The sequence below is a fragment of the Canis lupus genome, chromosome 15 (assembly GCF_048164855.1).
Source record: "Canis lupus baileyi chromosome 15, mCanLup2.hap1, whole genome shotgun sequence".
NCBI classification, from domain to species: Eukaryota; Metazoa; Chordata; class Mammalia; order Carnivora; family Canidae; genus Canis; species Canis lupus.
In genome coordinates, this window is record NC_132852.1 from 40,421,860 (window position 1) to 40,440,769 (window position 18,910).

Sequence of the window (18,910 nt, forward strand, 5' to 3'; positions counted from 1 at the left end):
GGATACAGGGAACATACCTCCATATCATAAAAGCCATCTACAAAAAGTCCACAGTGACTATCATCCTCCATGAAGAAAACTGATAGCCTTTCCCCTAAGACCAGGAACAGAACAGTACTAGAAGTCCTAGCCTCACCAATGAGACAACAAAAAGAAATAAAAGGCATTCAAATTGGCAAAGAAGAAGTCAAACATTCCCTCTTCACAGATGACATGATATACTGTATTTGGAAAACCCAAAAGATTCCTCTCAAAAATTGCTAAAACTGATACAGGAATTCAGTAGAGTTGTAGGGTATAAAATCAATTCATAGAAATCAGTGGCATTTCTATACACTAACAATGAGGCAGAAGAAAGAGTAAGGCATCAATCCCATTTACAATTGCACTAAAAACCATAAGATACCTACGAACACACCTAACCAAAATGTAAAAAATCTGTACCCTGAAAACTATAGAACACTTATGAAAGAAATTAAGGAAGATAGAAAGAACATTCCATGTTCATAGGTAGAGGAACAAATATTGTCGAGAGCAATCTACTCATCCAGTGCAGTCCCTATCAAAATACCATTGACATTTTTTCACAGAGCTGGAACAAATAATCCTAAAATTTGTATGGAACGAGAAAAGACCTCAAATAGCCAGAGGAATGTTGAAAACCAAAGCTTGGTGGCATCACAATGCCTGATTTCAAGCTGTATTACAAAGCTGTGATCATCAAGACAGTGTGGTACTGGCACAAAGACAGACACATAGATCAATGGAACAGAATAGAGAACCCAGAAATGGACCCTGAACTCTGTGGTCAACTAACCTTTGACAAAGCAGGAAAGAATATCCACTGGAAACAAGACAGTCTCTTCAACAAATGGTGCTGGGAGAATTGGACAGCCATGTGCAGAATGACACTAGACCAGTTTCTTTCACCACACACAAAAATAAACTCAAAATGGACAAAAGATCTAAATGTGAGACAGGAATCCATCAAAATGCTAAAGGAGAACACAAGCAGCAACTCTTTGAACTTGGCCACAGCAACTTCTACCTAGACACATCTTCAAATGTATAGGAAACAAAAGCAAAAATGAACTATTGTGGCTTCATCAAGATAAAAGCTTTTTTGCACAGCACAGAGATAGTCGACAAAACCAAAAGACACTCTACTGAATGGGAGATGGTATTTCCCAGTGTCTTATCAAATAAAGGGTTAGTAAACAAAACCTATAAAGAACTTATCAAATTCAGCACCCAAAAAACAAATAATTCTGTCAAGAAATTGGCAGAAGATATGAACAGTCATATCTCCAAAGAGGAGACAGACACATGAAAAAATGCCCAACATCGCATGGCATAAGGGAAATACAAATCAAAAACATAATGAGATACCACCTCACACCAGTGAGAATGGCTAAAATGAACAATACAGGAAACAACAAATGTTGGAGAGGATGTGGAGAAAGGAAACCCTCCTTCACTGTTGGTAGGAATGCAAGCTGATACAGCCACTCTGGAAAACAGTATGGAGGTTCCTCAAAAAGTTAAAAATAGAGCTACCCTACGACCCAGCAATTGCACTATAGATATTTACCCAAAGGATACAAACATAGTGATTAAACCTGCACCTCAGTGTTTATAGCAGCAATGTCCACAATAGCCAAACTATGGAAAGAGCCCACATGTCCATCGACAGATGAATGGATAAAGAAGATGTGGTCTATATATACAATGGAATATTACTGAGGGACACCTGAGTGGCTCAGTGGTTGAGCATCTGCCTTGGGCTCAGGTCTTGATCTTGGGGTCCTGGGATTGAGTCCCACATCAGGCTCCCTGGAGGGAGCCTGCTTCTCCATCTGCCTATGTTTCCACCTCTCTCTCTGTGTCTCTCATGAATAAATAAATAAAGTATTTTTTAAAAACCAATGGAATATTACTGAGCCATCAAAAATGAAATCTTACCATTTGCCATGACATGCATGTAATGAGGGTATTATGCTAAGTGAAATAAGTCAATTGGAGAAAGACAATTACATATGATTTCACTCATATGTGGATATTAAAAACAAAACAGCATCATAGGGAGAAGGAGGGAAAACTAAAATATGACAAAAATCAGAAGGGAGACAAGCGTAAGCAACTCTTAACTCTAGGAGGCAAACTGAGAGTTGCTGGGCGGGGAGGTGGGTGGGGGAATGGGGTAACTGGGTGATGGGCATTAAGGAGGGTACTTGGAAAAAAAAAAGGAGGGTACTTGATGGGATGAGCACTGGGTATTATATACAATTGATAAATCACTAAACTCTACCTTGATGCTAATAAAAGTATTAGTTCATTGAGATTTCTAAAAAAACAATTAAGATGTTTTTATTGGCATCAATAATTAATCGTTAGACCTAAGTAGTGAAAGGGAAATGGTGTAGCTGCCCAAACTGATTAAAAATATAAGTGGGCTGTAAGAGATATAATGAAAAGGGATTAGAGTTGGGTTAATAGAGATTGGTTTCTAAGGTTCATTGTAGAGCCAGCTGGAAACCTGGTGGCCAACGCGATGTCAGTGAATTTTATGTGGCCATCAGACCTAATGTCAGCATTTTTGTTTGATTACCATAGTGCTATATTTTTTTCATTGTAATTTATATGCACTGAGAGAAGATAAGCAGTATCTTCTCCATGACTCCCTATTATATCACATCTGGTAGGTTTCCACATTGACTTGTTGGCCTGGCCCCCGGAGGCATTTGGGTTTGCCATCCCTAGAAAAAAGGCTGCAGCCAGTTGTATATATTTTGTCTCAGTTAGATGAGACATTTGAATATGTGCTTTGGAGTCAACTAGTCCCTTCATATTTAGAAAGTGGATACTTGCAGGTATGTGTTTTCAGGTCCTAATCTTAGGAAAAAATGTCTACTTCCCGGATGGCTCAGGCTAGATGCAGAATAATGTCCCCTTGGCTTCATGTGGTAGGTTTAAGTGAGTTCTCACTCCTGAATTGCGACCTAGTGTAGCATATGCTTATGGTTTAAGACCATTAGGACTCACACCAACCACATGGCTAGAAAATTCAGTTTTAGAAACAACAAATGTCCACTATAACAAGACATAATAGTTTGGGGACAGAGTATTTTAAATCTAGAAAATCTAGGACATTCTTGAAACATGATGCATTTTTTTCTGAATTTCTAATTTTTCTTGACATGTAAAATGGCATGATTCTTTCTGAAATTTACATACTTGGGAATAAGAGCATATTTGACACATCCTCATTAGAGAAACTCATATTTAGAAGTGCACATAATATAAATATCTAGTTGCAAACCCTCAGTTTTATTGTTGGGTTGTTTGTGGCATGGTGGGTGGGTAGGTAGCTTGAGATACTTTTTAAAATAAATTCCTTGTGATCTTAGCCTTGTTTCCTCAGATTGTTCATCTTTAATTTGTCAACATTAGATAAGTAATTCTCACATTGTAGACCACTTTTCCTCTCACAGGAGCAGTGCAAGGGCATACCTCAATACAATGTCAACTGTCACAAGGCAAATCCACCTCTGAAGCAAATGATCATGCTATTAATTTATAATGGCTTTGATCATAAAGGTACAGTGATAGCAGTTATTACCCTTTTCTCTCTCGTGAAAGCAAGGGAGAAATTCCATTCACTTAGAGAAGTCTCAGTATTAGCAACTGAATCTAGACTGGAATCTAATGATAGTACAGAAAACATCACAGAAGTATTGATAATGTCTGGATCTGAGAAGCTGTATTGCAACTTAATAGAATTGTTAAGGAAACTTAAGAATTTTTTTTAGTGGGATACTATTGTATGTCAAATGCTAGAGAACTTAGATTGGTGATTAATAATAGAGACATCATTCTTGCCATGCCATTTGGAATTGCATTTTTATGACAATGAAGGCTAAGAAGCTCAGAAGTTTACTCTGGAAGTGAAGATATATGCTTTTAAAAGGAGAAGCTAAGCAACAGGATCCTTTGAATCATATTTTAAGTAGATGATCAAAAAGAGCTAAGACCATACCTGAGAAGACAGAATAAACAGCCAGCCATATGACTTAAAATGACTCATTGTCCCTATATCCCTCCTTATTCCTGAAATATTTGCTCTCATGAGGGTCACTGCTTTGGGTTAAGGTATTAGCTGCAGGATAAGGGCAAATGCAGGGATAAAATAGTAAAATTGGGAAAAGGACTGGGCTGGGAGTTAGGAGGCTGTTTTAATCTTATCCTTGATGTGTTTGTTACACATTTATTGTCTCTGGGCCTCAGTTTCCTAGCTATTAAAAATGAAATGGGATTGGGTGAACTAACCCAAAGATCCCAAAGGGCTAAATGTCCCTTACAACTCTGTATTTTTGAAGAGAGTGATGTATTACCACCACTTAGTTTATTAGTTTGTCTCATGAAGACCCCCCTAAGAGTGTTAAACATAGAATAAGAATATTCCAATTTGGTGGGAGTACTTAGCTAGTTCAATCCATAGAGCATACAGCTCTTGATCTTGGGGTTGTGAGTTTAAGCCCCATGTTCGGTGTAGAGGTTACTTTAAAAAAAATTAAATCTTTAAAAAAAAAGATATTTTGATTTAGGGATGTCAGGAGATCTAGACCAGTACTATCCAATAGAGATATAATGCAAATCACTTATGTAATCTTAAATTCTCTAGTAGCTACATTTAAAAATTAAATTACACGTAGAACTTATTGTAATAAGACTTATAAATTTAACACAATATATCCAAAATACATTATCATTTTAACATGTAATCAATATAAAATATTAAGATATTTTACATTCTTTTTTTCTTACTAAATCTTGAGAATTAGTAATTATTTTCCACTTACACCATATGTCAATGCAGACTGGCCACATTTCACATGAACTTTAGCTACCTGAGGGTAGCGGCTGCTGTATTGACTAATACATGTATAAAACCATTAAATCTGCTTAAAAGTCAGTCAGGGACTTGGAGGTCTGATAACAGGCCTGGGTAGATTTAATGGCTAATTTAAGAAGTGGTAAGTGAGCTGATAGGCAGTTATCAGACATCTGTAAAGCTTTACAATGGTTTGCAAGTGGTTTTCATTCTGATTTAGCACTGTAGCAGTAGTTTAATATTTTGATTATTACTTCTGGTTAGAAATACAATAAACAGGAGGCTCACCTGGTGTGAATGATGTTGCCTGTAGCCTTGTGTCCTTTTTCATATCAGTAACTTTTGAGATAGGAAAAAACGAAATACATTTCCCTTACAAAGAAAGTTCTTATGCAAACAATGTGAATCACCTCCTTTCTGGTTCCTGTAGACTTTTTGTTAAATGACCCTCCCTGTCTCATCTGTTTGTTAACTGCTGGTGCTGAATCCTTCCCTTGGATTAACCTGCCAAATCAGAACAATGAAAAGGTGGTGTGTATATTGGTTTTGCTTTTTTATTTTCACCCAGAATACTTTATCTCTAACTACATTAGACTTTTTTCCTATTTATTCTAGAAGTATCTATATGTTTTTGATATAAGACTTTTAAAAACTTCAGTATCTAATCTGAGATGAAGAGGCTTTGGGGTGGGGTGCTGTAACAGGCTATTGAGATTCTTTAGATGTATCTGGTTTAAAATTACTCAAAAGACTTATAATGAAAATGTAAACTTTTAAAAAAATTTTCTGGAAATATTAGGGAATAAAACCATATGCAAAGCAAAAGATGTTTTCTGTAAGACCTTTCAGCCAACATTCTTTGGAAGACTAGAAATTGGTTCTGTTCGTGTCATAGACTTCTTTTAGGAGTACTCAATAATTTGTCTACTTGTGTTCCTCCTTGAGGTGTAGCTCACACACACCAAGGAATGTGCAAGGTGTTTTCACAGCAGGTTTCTTCCCTGACCGGGTCTGGCTTTTGGCAAAATTGTGAAATAAGTAAAGCATGGCTGGTTTTCCATTTCCCTTCAGTGCCCTATGTGGAACTTGAGACCTGGAGAGAGCAAGGGACTTAGCCATGGTTGGGTTGCTTGGTGTTCTTACTCCACTGTTGGGAAGTTGCTTTACCAAGACAGGCTCAAAAAATTGGACAGATAGTAGCTTATGGTACTTCTCTTAAAGGGACATTTGAACTGAGAATACAGAAAGTGTAAAAATGCTTTTAGCTCAAAAGCAATTAATAAATCTCAGGAATGAAATATCATGGAAGATTAGTGGGGAAGGTAGTTTAAAGCCAAGGTTTTTCAAAGCCTCCTCAAATCCGACCTTTTAAAAATTTCTTGGAAAGACTGACTTTGGGTCCTTATGACTGGCATTGGGCTTTGTGGAACTGTGAATTTGTGACAAGCTATAGTGAGGACTTTGGGAATGTGCTGCTAAGGGATATGACTTTAGGGAATTACAATATAATCAGAAGTATTACCAAGATATAAACCAAGAGACTAAGAGTTTTTATAAAAATGTTGTCATAAAAACTAAAATTTTGTTTTAGATGTTTTAGATGTGAGTTCCATAAGGAAAAATTTAGTAAGAGACAAACTTTTATTCCATAAGAGTTAAATTTAGTCATTTGTCCAGATAAATAGCATTTCTCTAGCTCACATTACTTAACTTGGGTATGTAAAACTTGACTTTGTATCCCTGTGTTTCAAAGGACAATATATTTTCCATTTTTTTAACAGCAAACTTTAATACCATTAATCCAGAATGAACTTTCTTTTTTTTTTTTTGAACTTTCTTTTATATTTAACTTTATACTTGGCTGCTTCAAAACCCTCACACAAGGCCAAACTGTGTGGGTCCATTGAGAATAGGTGTAGCTAGAGCTCCCAGAGCCAGAAGCCTTGTGGATGGCAGTTCTCTGTACAAATGCCCCAGGGTGGGTTTGGAACTAAACAATTCCTTTCTTGAACTTTCCACCAAGAAAACAAAATGTGTACTATTTTCTAAGTGAGCTTTGTGGACTTTAAGAATTTTGACTTTAATTTTTTAAAAGAGATAGAAATCTGTACACTAATAAAGACTGGGTGCTTAGAAAGGGTTTTGAAAGCAAGAGAAAGTAAATGATTGAGAGAGGTAACAGTGTTTTAAAAATTATTTCTTAGCAGGAATCAGGACTATTCTTTAACAATCCAAGCCTTGGAGTGCCTGAGTGGCTCAGTGGTTGAGCATCTACCTTTGGCTCAGGCTGTGATCCTGGGGTATGGGGATCGAGCCCCACATCAGGCTTCCCATGGGAAGCCTGCTTCCTCTCTGCCTGTGTCTCTGCCTCTCTCTGTGTGTCTCTCGTGAATAAATGAATTAAAAATATTTTTAAAAATCCAAGCCTTTTCCTTTTCCACAAAGATGGAGATGTTGTCCTACAAAGGTAAAAAGCACTGCAGGTGACCTGCGTGCTTTGTGTTGGCAGCCAGGCAGGCCCTGAGGAGAGCAGTAGCTGGACCAGGAGGTGGAATGGATCCACTGATAACCATTCATCTCCCCTTGCTCTCTAATGGGCCAGTGGAAGAGCTTTCTAGGTGCAGTGGAGGAGGGCTGAGTTCCCACCTGGCAAAGACAGAATGCCATAGGAATATCTGGGCTGGGAGGGCCAAGGGCAAAAGAATGGAGACAGAAAAGCTCTCTACAAATCCAGTCCTTCGGGATCCCTGGGTGGCGCAGCGGTTTGGCGCCTGCCTTTGGCCTAGGGCGCGATCCTGGAACCCAGGATCGAATCCCACATCGGGCTCCCAGTGCATGGAGCCTGCTTCTCCCTCTGCCTGTGTCTCTGCCTCTCTCTCTCTCTCTCTCTCTCTGTGACTATCATAAATAAATAAAAATTTAAAAAAAAAAAAAAAACAAATCCAGTCCTTCCTGTATATAGTAGAACTTTTTGATCCCTTCTGCTTACATTATTATACAGAAGCAAGCTTTTTGTTTTAAAGTTTTTCAAATAGAAGCCACAAAGTTCTTGGGGGAGGAGGGGGATCCCTGGGTGGCTCAGCAGTTTAGCACCTGCCTTTGGCCCAGGGCATGATCCTGGAGACCCGAGATTGAGTACCACATCGGGCTCCCTGCATGGAGCCTGCTTCTCCCTCTGCCTGTGTCTCTGCCTCTCTCTCTTTCTGTGTCTCTCATGAATAAATAAATAAAATCTTTTAAAAAGAGAGAGCCAGCCAAGAGGTGAAATAAAAAAAGTGGAATTCACATTTCCTCAGATTTTCCCAGAAAGCCACAAATGCAGACTATACAGATTGAAAGGTGTATATTTGCTATTTTTAGGCAGTGCATTACCACTGCATGCTGAGGCCTAATATGAGAGTCACATAAAGGAAAAATTTCTTTTTAAAAATGTAAGTCTTAGCATAGCTTTCAGATAAGAACTTCCAGAAAGCTGCTTTGAATGTAATTGCTTTCTTAAGTTAGCAGGTAATGGTGGATGAGCCAGCTTGTTAAGAATAAAGTCTCTGCAAATCAATTCTGCCATCATTCCATACAACGCAAAATGGAGATGAACAGTCTTTATTTGAATAAGCAGTTACTTGAAGAGTTCCTTCCTCTATTGTTTGCATGTTTTTATTTTTTAGTTTGTTTCCCAGTGTAGAAATCTAAGAGCAAAAGTGTTTTGTCGTGTATATGACATTATTGGTTTCCTTCCTTCATTTTGGAATGACCTTTTACCCTACCTGCATGAGAAAGGCAAATGTCAGGAGGAAATGTATTCAGGATTTGATTGCTAAAGCAATGAGGTCTGAATACAAATGGCAGTACCAAATTAAAATTGCCAGCACAGTGTTATTTTCATTCTGGTTATTACTATTGTATTCATGTATCAGAAATCAAAAGGATATAGTCTACCTTTAAATGAAATAAATGGTATGCAGGGTTCAAGAGAAAATAAGCTGTTCAATCAGATGCATGTACATTCTTTTCAAATTATATCAATAGTTTGGTTGTTTGTTTCTTTTTCTGTTTTTGTTTTTCTTTCTTTTTTCAACCTAAGCAACAGCTTGCTTGCCTCTTAGACATAGTGTTTTCCATTCCTCCCCAGTAGGCATTGCTGCTAGTGAAAGGGATATTCTACATATTGAGAAGCATTGTTATAGGTAATTAAAGACCAACTTTTTAATAAACAAATATAGCAAAACAAAAATGTAGTCAAGAGGTTACAGACAGAAGAAAATTTTATTTTAGTAGAGAAAGAAGGCATTAATCATTTGAATTGTCTTTAGCTCTTGGTGGTCACAGAAGGCTTCATGAAAATAGCAAATCTTAAGAAGGAGATTAAAGAAGAGAGCTTCCTGAATGGATAAAATCACCAAAAAAAAAAAATTTAGAAGTTCTTCTGTAAGAGAGTAGCTATTATACTTGGATTTGGTAAAATCCCATCTCAAATTGTTTTGATAGTATACTAAGGTTTTGCAGTTACACTGCTAGAAATCTATTCACACTGTTGAATTCCTGAGAAAGAAAGCTAAACATACAACCACCAGATTTTCTAGAATTGATCTGAGAATGAATCAGCAGAGACTAAGACAAAATTTTTAATAACTTTGGCCAAAATGAATAAAGCCTAGTTTACAGCTTTAAAAAATAAAAAAATAAAAAAAATTTTAAATAAAAAATAAATAAATAAAATAAAAAATATAACTTTGGCCAAAGGCAGCAAATTGTCCCTGAGGTACATCTTATTCTCAAATTTTCTTTGCCTTTCTTTTTTTTTTTTTTTGCCTTTCTTTTTTTTTTTTTAAGATTTTTATTTATTTATTCATGAGACACAGAGAGAGAGAGGGAGAGAGAAAGAAAGGCAGAGACATAGGAAGAGAGAGAAGCAGGAAGCCTGATGTGGGACTCAATCCCAGACCCATCCTAGGACCCCAGGATCATGCCCTGAGCCAAAGGCAGATGCTCAATCACTGAACCACCCAGGCATCCCTTTCTATGCCTTCCTTAATGAAAGAAATATCTCTGAAAGAACTACATAACAAAGAGTAAATAACAATTTATGAAAATAGACAAATTCCACACTTACAGTGGCAGTGTCAACAGCAGGCCACCTGACCCCAAGACTAGTCTTTTCATTGCCACCAGTCTTTTCATTGCTTTTCACTCATTTTTTTATATTCTATCTCATTTTTTACTTGCCCTAGAGGGACCATGTTAATTCTTACATAGTGATTACTTTGTGGCATGAAATTATATTAACTAAAACATTCAATTTTTTGCTGTTTCTTCTTCCTTTTTTTACCATCTGGCTATGAACATTATTGTCACAGCAAAGGTATAAAATTTTAATATAAAAAATATAATATAAATAATATAAAAATATTTAAAAACTATTATTATTTGTTTACTATCAACAGATGATTATTAATATTGACAAGGCTATTACCCTCAGACCCAGGGAGTCTAGTTTCTTCAGTCAGTATTGAGGTATTTACCCAAGAGTAAATGTGATATAAGTTACATGTAGATGATCAAGCAAGGGAATTCAGATATAAATAACCATTGAAAAATAATCCTTGGATCTTTATAATGGCTGCTTTTGTTAGAAGGTAAATGTAGAAGCTGCTCTTCATGTCAAAACAGTGTCTAGTAACTATCAGAAAAAGAGCCACCATAGTCTGTTTACAGTGGTCCCACTTCTCAATTTATTTTTAAGCTCAAAGTGGGTCTTCATTTACTGTTATATGAGATGCTCAGAAATATGTCTGTTTTAGTTACCATAAAAATATGATATAAACTACTTATCTTTCTCAGCATAGAGGGAGAAAGAGAAAACTGAGAAAATTTAATTCTTAAATTTTATTTATTTCTTTTCAGAGAGAGTGTGCGTGTGGTCAAACTGGTGGGGAAGGGCAGGGGGAGAGAAAGAAAATCTCAGGCAGACTTCATGTTCAGCTCGAGCCTAACACAACTCAGTCCCACAACCATGAGAACATGACCTGAGCCAAAATCAAGTTGGACACTTAACTGAGTGAGCCACTCAGGCACCCCAACAGACCCTCTGTTTTAAGCATAGCAGCCTGCCTGTCATTGCACCATGCAGGGTTTGCCCTGCATGTCATCATGATGACCATACTCAAGTAGATGTGGACATGGGAAGAATATAAACAAGTCTTTGATGAGTAGAGGGTCATGAGTCTCATTACTGATCCACAGGTTCAGCCCTTCGTGTTTTTCTGGAAAACATAGGAATGGTAAAACGCTGAAGAGTTATGTGTGTCCCCAGGAGTTACTGACTTAGGAATTCATCAGGCATCTATTCATCCTTTATATACATGTTATTTTAATTTTTCTAGTATTTTCCATATTGAGAGTTGAAAATATGTGAAGGTGTATTGAGAAATTTTATTTTTTCATATTTGTTCCCACTTTCATTCAAACATTCAACATTTATTCAATGTATTCTATGTGTTCTCTGTATTCTCTGTGCAAAAGCCAAGTCCTTAAGCTCATGTAATTATATTCTAGGATTGGCAGGAGAAAGAGAAACAGGATTTTTCTAAGTAAAATTTAAGCCTGATAGAAGTACTAAGGAGAAAAATAAATCAGTGAACAGTATTAAGAGTAGGCATTGCTATTTCTAGGCCATTTTAAGGATTTGAGGTTGGGAAAGATTTCTAAGGATGAGAAACCATTGGAGAATTTTGAGCAAAGATGACATGCTCAAGTGAACTTATTTTAACATCCATTCATTATTAGAACTTCCAACAAAATGGATGTGTAGGAAACATAGCTCAACTTAATAAATGCCATTTATGACAAACACACAACAGACATGGTATTCAATGGTGAGAAGCTGAAAGCTTTTCCTCTAAGATCAGGAGCAAAACAAGGATTCTCAGTCTTGCCATATTCATTATACACAGTATTAGTAGTTCTAGCTACAGCAAGCAGACAAGGAAAAGAAACAAAAGGCATCTAAGTTGGTTAGAAAAGGAATGAAACTGTCACTATTTGCAGATGACATGATACTGTCATATATAGAAAACCCTAAAGACTCCACCAAAACAGTACTGGATCCAATAAATGAATTTAGTAAAGTTGCAGGATACAAAACTAATGTACAAAAGATCCATTGTGTTTCTATACACTAATAACAAACTAGCAGAAAGAGAAAAAATCTTTTAAAAACTCACCTGGGTGGCTCAGCAGTTGAATGAGCCTCCAGCTCAGGGCGTGATTCTGGAGTTCCGGGATCGAGTCCCACATCAGGCTCCCTGCATGGAGCCCTGCTTCTCTTTCTGCCTATGTCTCTGCCTCTCTCTGGTCTCTCATGAATAAATAAATAAAATCTTAAAAAAAAAACAAAAACAAAAACAACTCCCATTTGTAATTGCATCAAAAAGACTAAAATAAAATACCTAAGAATAAATTTAACCAAGGAAAAGAAAGGTCTGTACTCTGAAAGCTATAAGACACACATGAAAAAATTAAATGGCACAAAAGAATATGGAATATTTATGGATTGAAAGAATTAATTGTTAAAGAATTATTACAAAGCCTGTATTGCCCAATGCAATCAATCTACAGATACAATGAATTCCCTCTAAGAATACCAATAACATTTTTCACAGAACTAGAATAAATAATACTAAAATTTATATGGTACCCGCAAAGACCCCAAATGGCCAAAGCAATCTTGAGAAAGAATAAAGCTTGGAGGTATCATAATCCCAGATTTTAAGATATACTAACAAAGCTAGAGTAATCAAAACATGTGGTACTGGCACATACATCAGTGTATAGACACATAGACAAAATAGACACATAGATCAATGAACAGAATAGGGAGCCCATAAATAAACCCAAAATAACATGATTGATTAATCTTCAACAAAGGAGGCAAGAATATACATTGGAGAAAAGACCGTCCTTTTCCCTCAGCAAGGGAAATAACAGCAAAAATAACTGCACCAGAATAAAAAGTTTTTGCACAGCAAAGGAAATTATCAATAAAATGAAAAGAAAACCTATTGAATGGGAGAAGATATTTGCAAATGTTATATCCAATAAGGGGTTAGTGTCCAAAATAGATAAAGAACACATACAACTTAACGCCAAAAATAAAACAAACAAAAAATCAGTTCAGTTAAATATTGGTCAAAGGACTTGAATACACATTTTTCCAAAGAAGATATACGCATGGCCAACAGATAATGAAAAAACAAATTTTTTTTCAACGTCATTACTCATCAGGGAAATGCAAATAGATACCACAGGTATTACCTTCACATCAGTTAGAATAGCTAATATCAAAGACAAGAAATAACAGGTATTGGTGGAGATGTAGATAGAAGGGAACCCTTCCAGGATGAAAACTGGTATAGCCATTATGGAAAACTATGTTTCCTAAGAAAACAAAAGGACTAATTTGAAAGATATATGCACCTATATGTTTATCGGAGCATTATTTATAATAGCCAAGGTGTGGAAGCAACCTAAGTGCCCACTGATAAAGAAGATTTAGTGTGTGTGTATATATACACTATTCTGTGTGTGTGTGTGTGTATACACACACACACACACAAAATAGCCAAGGTGTGGAGGCAACCTAAGTGCCCACTGATAAAGAAGATTTAGTGTGTGTGTATATATACACACACATAGTGGAATATCATTCAGTCATAAAAAAGATTGAGATCTTGCTATTTGTAACAACATAGATGGACCTAGAGGGTATTATGTTAAGTAAAAGAAGTCAAAGACATCATCATTTTTATGTCAAATTTAAGAAGCAAAACGAACAAACAAAACAAAACAAAAAAGAATCATAAATAACAGTGAAACCAGTGGTTGCCTGATGGGTAAGGGAGTACAGGGATGGGTCAAATAAGTGAAGGAGACTAAGAGGCACAAACCGTAGTTATAAAATAATAAGTTACTGAGATGTAAAGTACAACAGAGGGAATATACTCAGTAAGATTATATAACTTTGTATGGTGACAGATGTTAACAATACTTATATCATGGTGAGTATTTCATAACAAATATAAATATCAAATTACTGTGTTGTACACCTGAAACTAATATTGTATGTCAGCTATACATTAATTAAAAATAAACATTTTTAAGTTAAGTTAAAGCTAGTGTGCAAGGCAAGCAGTGAATCAACAGGGAGTATATTTGTAAATTGATTTTAAACTATCTGAGGTACCAGTTTAGAGACTGAAAACTTGATGATCGTGTTCAAATGATCAATGTTGGTCAAACAAGCTTGTATAGTATTGCGCACTTTTTTCTGCTTCCCTAGCAACCTCTACCATCATGCTAGCAGACCTGTGATTTTCTTTGAGGGGATCAGTATACCTAGCCCCAGGAATGGAATCATGATTTAAACTAGACATGATAACCTTTACTCATATTGCTAGCCAACTTGGCCCACAAAGTTTCTGCTGAAAAATCAGGTGAGAGTCATGTGGGTGTTCCCTTATATGTAACTAGTTGCTTTTCTCTTGTTATTGTTAAGATCCCTTTTTATCTTTAGTTTTTGGCATTTTAATTATTGTGTGTCTTGATGCGGACCTCTTTTGGTTCATGTTTAGAGCTCTTTCTTCTTCCTGGACTTGGATGTCTGTTTCCTTCCCGAGAGTAGAGAATTATTCAGCTATTTCTTCAAATAAGTTTTCTACCCCTTTATCTCTTTTCTTTCTGGGGCTCCTATAATGGGAAGATTAGTACTTTTGATGTTATCCCAGAGATCCTTTAACCTATCCTCATTTTACTTTAAACTTTTTTCTTTTTGCTGTCCAGTTTGGATTATTTCCGTTACCTTATCTTCCAGATCTCTGATACATTCTGTATCTTCTAACCTGCTGTTTATTCCCTGTGGGGTATTTTTCATTTCTGTTATGTACCCTTCAGCCTGATTTGTTTCTTTTTAATATTTTCTGTCTCTTAGTTGAGGATCTCACTGAGTTCATCCACTCTTCTCCCAAGTCTGATGATCATCTTTATCAGGTAGATTGCTTTTCTTCATATTGTTTAGTTCTTTTTCTAAGGTTTTGCCTTGTTCTTTCATTTGGAGCATATTCCTCTGTCTCTTTATTTTGTCTAACTCTCTGTGTTTGTTTCTATGTATTAGGTAGGTTAGCTATGTTTCCTGGTCTTAAAAGTAGTGGCCTTATATAGAAGGTATCTTGTGGGGTGTTATTCTATATGTTGGCAAATTGAACACCAATAAAAAATAAATTTAAAAAATGAAGGTATCTTGTGGGAATCAGCAACTCTCCCTGATGACCAGAACCAGGCACTCTAGGGGTGTCCCCTGTGTGGGCTGCCTGTGCTTTCCTGTTGTGATTAGGCAGGCCACACCACTTCAGGAGTGCTCATAGATAGAGCTAGCCCCTTGCCAGGCTGGCTGTAATGTAGTCATCACTACTGCAGATGTACTGGTGTGTAGGACTGGCTAAGAGGTCCAGCTGCAGCTGCTACAGGCATGCTGGTGGGTGGGGATAGCCTCTCTTATGGCTGGCTTTGCAGCCTGGTGTGGCTTACAGGTGTACTGGAGGTGGGACTAGCATCCATTGTGGCTGGCTGCAAGACTCAAGTAACTATTGCAGCAGTTCTGGTGAGCAGGCCTGATCCCCCTCCATGGGCCAGTAGTTGCTTTGGAAGGGCACAGGTCCTGGTTGATGCTGCCTGCCAGGTGTTGCAGGGATGGTAGGGAGCTATTTTGGAGGAGCACCTGCCAGGACAGAAAGATTGGGGAGGGTGAGGCAAAAGGCTAGCAAGATAGATGGAGAATGTCAGAACTGACATCGGCCAACCAAGCCTGCTAGGCTAAAGGAGGGCAATAAAAATGGCACTTGCCCACACTTCCATTCCCAGCAAAAGTTCTGCTAGATCCCTGCACCTCCAGCACATGCCCTAAAATTATTCAATCAGTGTCCTTTGTGGATAGCTCAAGTATTTTCATACTGCTGCTTTTGTGCTTAGAGTGAGTGATATTGCACACAGGCCCTTTAAGAGTGGAGTCTCCATTTCTGGCTCTCCCAGAGTTAAGATTCACTTGATTTTCAAAGTCAAATGTCATAGGCATTCATCTTCCCACCTCCAGGGGGAGGGTGTAATGTAGGGGCTAAATCCCACAATTCTCAAGGGGGACCTCCACACCTGTAATAAATAGTTCTGCCCCTTGTGGGTCCCTATGTCAGGGATTTAGTTCCTGACCATATCTCTGCCCTTCCTGCCCTTCTCAATTTGGTTTTTTCTCCCTATCTTGTGAAGAGTCATAATAGTTTTCAGCTCTTTCTCAGAGTGAGTTGCACTACACGTATTTGTACCCTTCATGTTTTTGAGAGGGGGTGAGTGCAGGATCTTCCTACTCCTCCATCTTCCTCTCTCCCCAGCTTTAACTTCAAACTTAAAGTTGGTCTTAGAAAAAGAGATAAGAATCACATCTTCTCTGAAAGAAAGGAAGAAAGGAAATAAACTCTCCCACATCATTTTCCTTAGCCGCAAGCCTTTAGATAGATAGAGATTTACATATTCAGATGAATCTGTAATCTCAGAAGAATATGAGGAAACTCTACCCGCTGAATAATTCTAAGATTAAAGACGCCCTAAAATATTTTCAGTATGCATTTGGTTTGATTTTAGAGAAGGCTGAAAGGCAAGTCTGCATCAGTGGGTTTGGTAGTCTCTGTCTCTGTAAACCTTTTTAACACACACACACAGAGTAAAGCTATTTGGAAGTTTATAAAGACCCATCAGTTTCTTTTTCTTTATTTCTCTTAACAACAACTGAACACTTCATTTTCTAGTCCCCTTTCATCCTTTGCTTTGCCTTTTCTTTTCATCTGATGACTCATGCTCCTACTCTTCTGTGCTATTCCTTTTGTTTGTTGACTGACACACTGATGTAATTTATTTGAGACAATAGCTTTATAGCTAAAGCTGTAGAATTAATGTTTGAAATGGTTTTCCCTTTATGTGTTTTTTAGTTGAATTTTCCCAGTGGTATCAGTTTCTTCAAAGACTACTAGAAAATTGGCCCTATTACCTTCTCTCCTTTTGTCCCCTTTAAGTCATCTCAAAAATTCATCTTTCATACTCGTTTTATTGTATAAATGCCCCAGCTTCATAAATAGTATGCCTTCTGCTGGTTTTCCAAATCTCTTTTTAAACTGCCTTTAGATCATTTTACTAAAGGATGTTCATATTGGGAGTAGTTCTTCCTGCACTTTTATCTTGCCACCAAAGCAGTGTAGAGATAGATTAAAATAATAAACTTTCATAATAAATAAGACTTTAGAACTAGTATGCCCTTTGGATATTGTTTAGTTCAGTCCCCTGATTTGACTGATGGGTAATACTGATAACATTTTTTATTAGCAAATGCCCTTATTAAGCCCTTTTACAACTTTCTGAGATAAGCTTAGTATTTTATTCTTTTACTTTGTTACTTTATTAAAATTGGAATGTATATCAGTTAATAATGCTTTCAGCTGCATTTGACAATGCCTGATGAACAGTGGCTTAAACCCTAAAAATATTTATTATTCATACTTTACAAGATATTCAGAGATAATAGAGAATCTTAGATTTGGATCCAACTGATTTTATCTTCAAGAACCTGAGTTCTTTCTGTCTTTCCAGTTTTCCTCAAGCTAGCATCTGGTCCTTTAGTCTTCGTGCCTGCTGCCCTATGTCATGGGGTGCAGTTTAAGCAATCATATCTAAGTTGAGGAAGAAATAAGAATGAAAGGGGGCCTTGCACCTGTAGTTTCTCCTCTAAAGCCTGGCCCCCTTATCAGAAAGTAAAATCACCTTCCCAGAAGCTCCCCAATACATTTCTCCTTACATTTTATTGGCAAGACTATCACATGACCCATCTTAGCTGCAAGAGGGGCTGGGAAAGCATTCATGTTTTACAGTGAGAGGAATCTTTATAGTGGGAGGAATATAGGAGTAGCATAGGGGATTGAGAATCCGTTTTGATTGACTAAATTACCAACAACTGTCAGAGTGGTCATCCTAAAATATACATGTATATATTTTCATATCCAGGGAGGAACTATATCTTAGACAATGGGTTCTGGAGTCAGATTTCCTAAGTTTAAACCCTAGCGTCTTTGCAAACTTTGACTTTGGACTTCTAGAGAGTATGCCTCTGTCTGCTTTACTGTAAAACAGGGATAATAATGTACCAATTACATACATGATTATTGTACTAGTGACTTGAAGTTAGCATATGATGAGTACTGCCTATATATGCCATTATCATCATCAAGCAAAGCTTGGCATCTCCACATAGATACCAAACTCAGAGCAAGCTTAATTACTAGCAACTTTTTCCCACTTTTGAACAAAACTACCTAAAAAAGTAACTTCCAGTAGCGTCAACTTCATAATTATTAACTTTAAACTAAGATATACAAAATCTCAATCTGACTAGGAAAACCCTTAAGAGACTTATAGTCATAACGGAATTTGCTTGCCTCTGTTGTGATAACTTATAACCGACATGTCATTTTGTTTAGAAATAAAACTCTTTAGGTTTTCTATAAATGCTTCGTGTGTCAAAGCAGTATGGTGAAAGGCTTCTTTTGACTAGAATCTATCAAATCAAGAACCTGGGACCCATCTGTAATTTGCAAGATCTCTTTCTCTTTCTATATATATATATATCATATATAGTATACTATATAGTTCTGTAGTGACCTAGATAAAAACAAAAGCACCAATTACAGTTAGAGAAAAAAAATCTCTGCAGTGTTTTTTTTTTCCAGGTATTTTTAGGTAAACATACATGGAGATAGGAGAATCAAATGGCTGCTTAAACATAATATTCAAGAAATAGTTGATGATGAAAAAAATTTTGTAGTATGAGAAAACTATCAAAATATTATATGAAGTTTTATAAGAAACCATAATACTCTGAGAAATTGATAATTCTAACAGAAAGTGATGTTGGGAAACCCAGAGCAGCTTCTA

The 18,910-nt window shown here is 36.8% G+C and overlaps 1 protein-coding gene across 13 annotated transcripts in view; it reads left to right on the plus strand.

The window, feature by feature from the left end:
* The window catches only part of PSD3 (pleckstrin and Sec7 domain containing 3), a 592,272-nt gene that overhangs the window by 564,136 nt on the left and 9,226 nt on the right, over nt 1-18,910 (plus strand). The window contains exons 17-18 of one of the 13 annotated variants that reach the window (XR_012007747.1): nt 14,226-14,379; nt 14,874-14,906. The exons of 11 other annotated variants lie outside the window; for them this stretch is intronic. Coding sequence is in view for 1 of the 2 variants with exons in the window: in XM_072776756.1 (XP_072632857.1) it covers nt 14,874-14,932 (59 nt within the window). In the remaining variant the exon portion in view is untranslated. Of the gene's footprint in view, nt 1-14,225; nt 14,380-14,873; nt 14,933-18,910 lie in introns of those variants that run through there. One more of the 13 variants, XM_072776756.1, reaches the window with a different exon arrangement.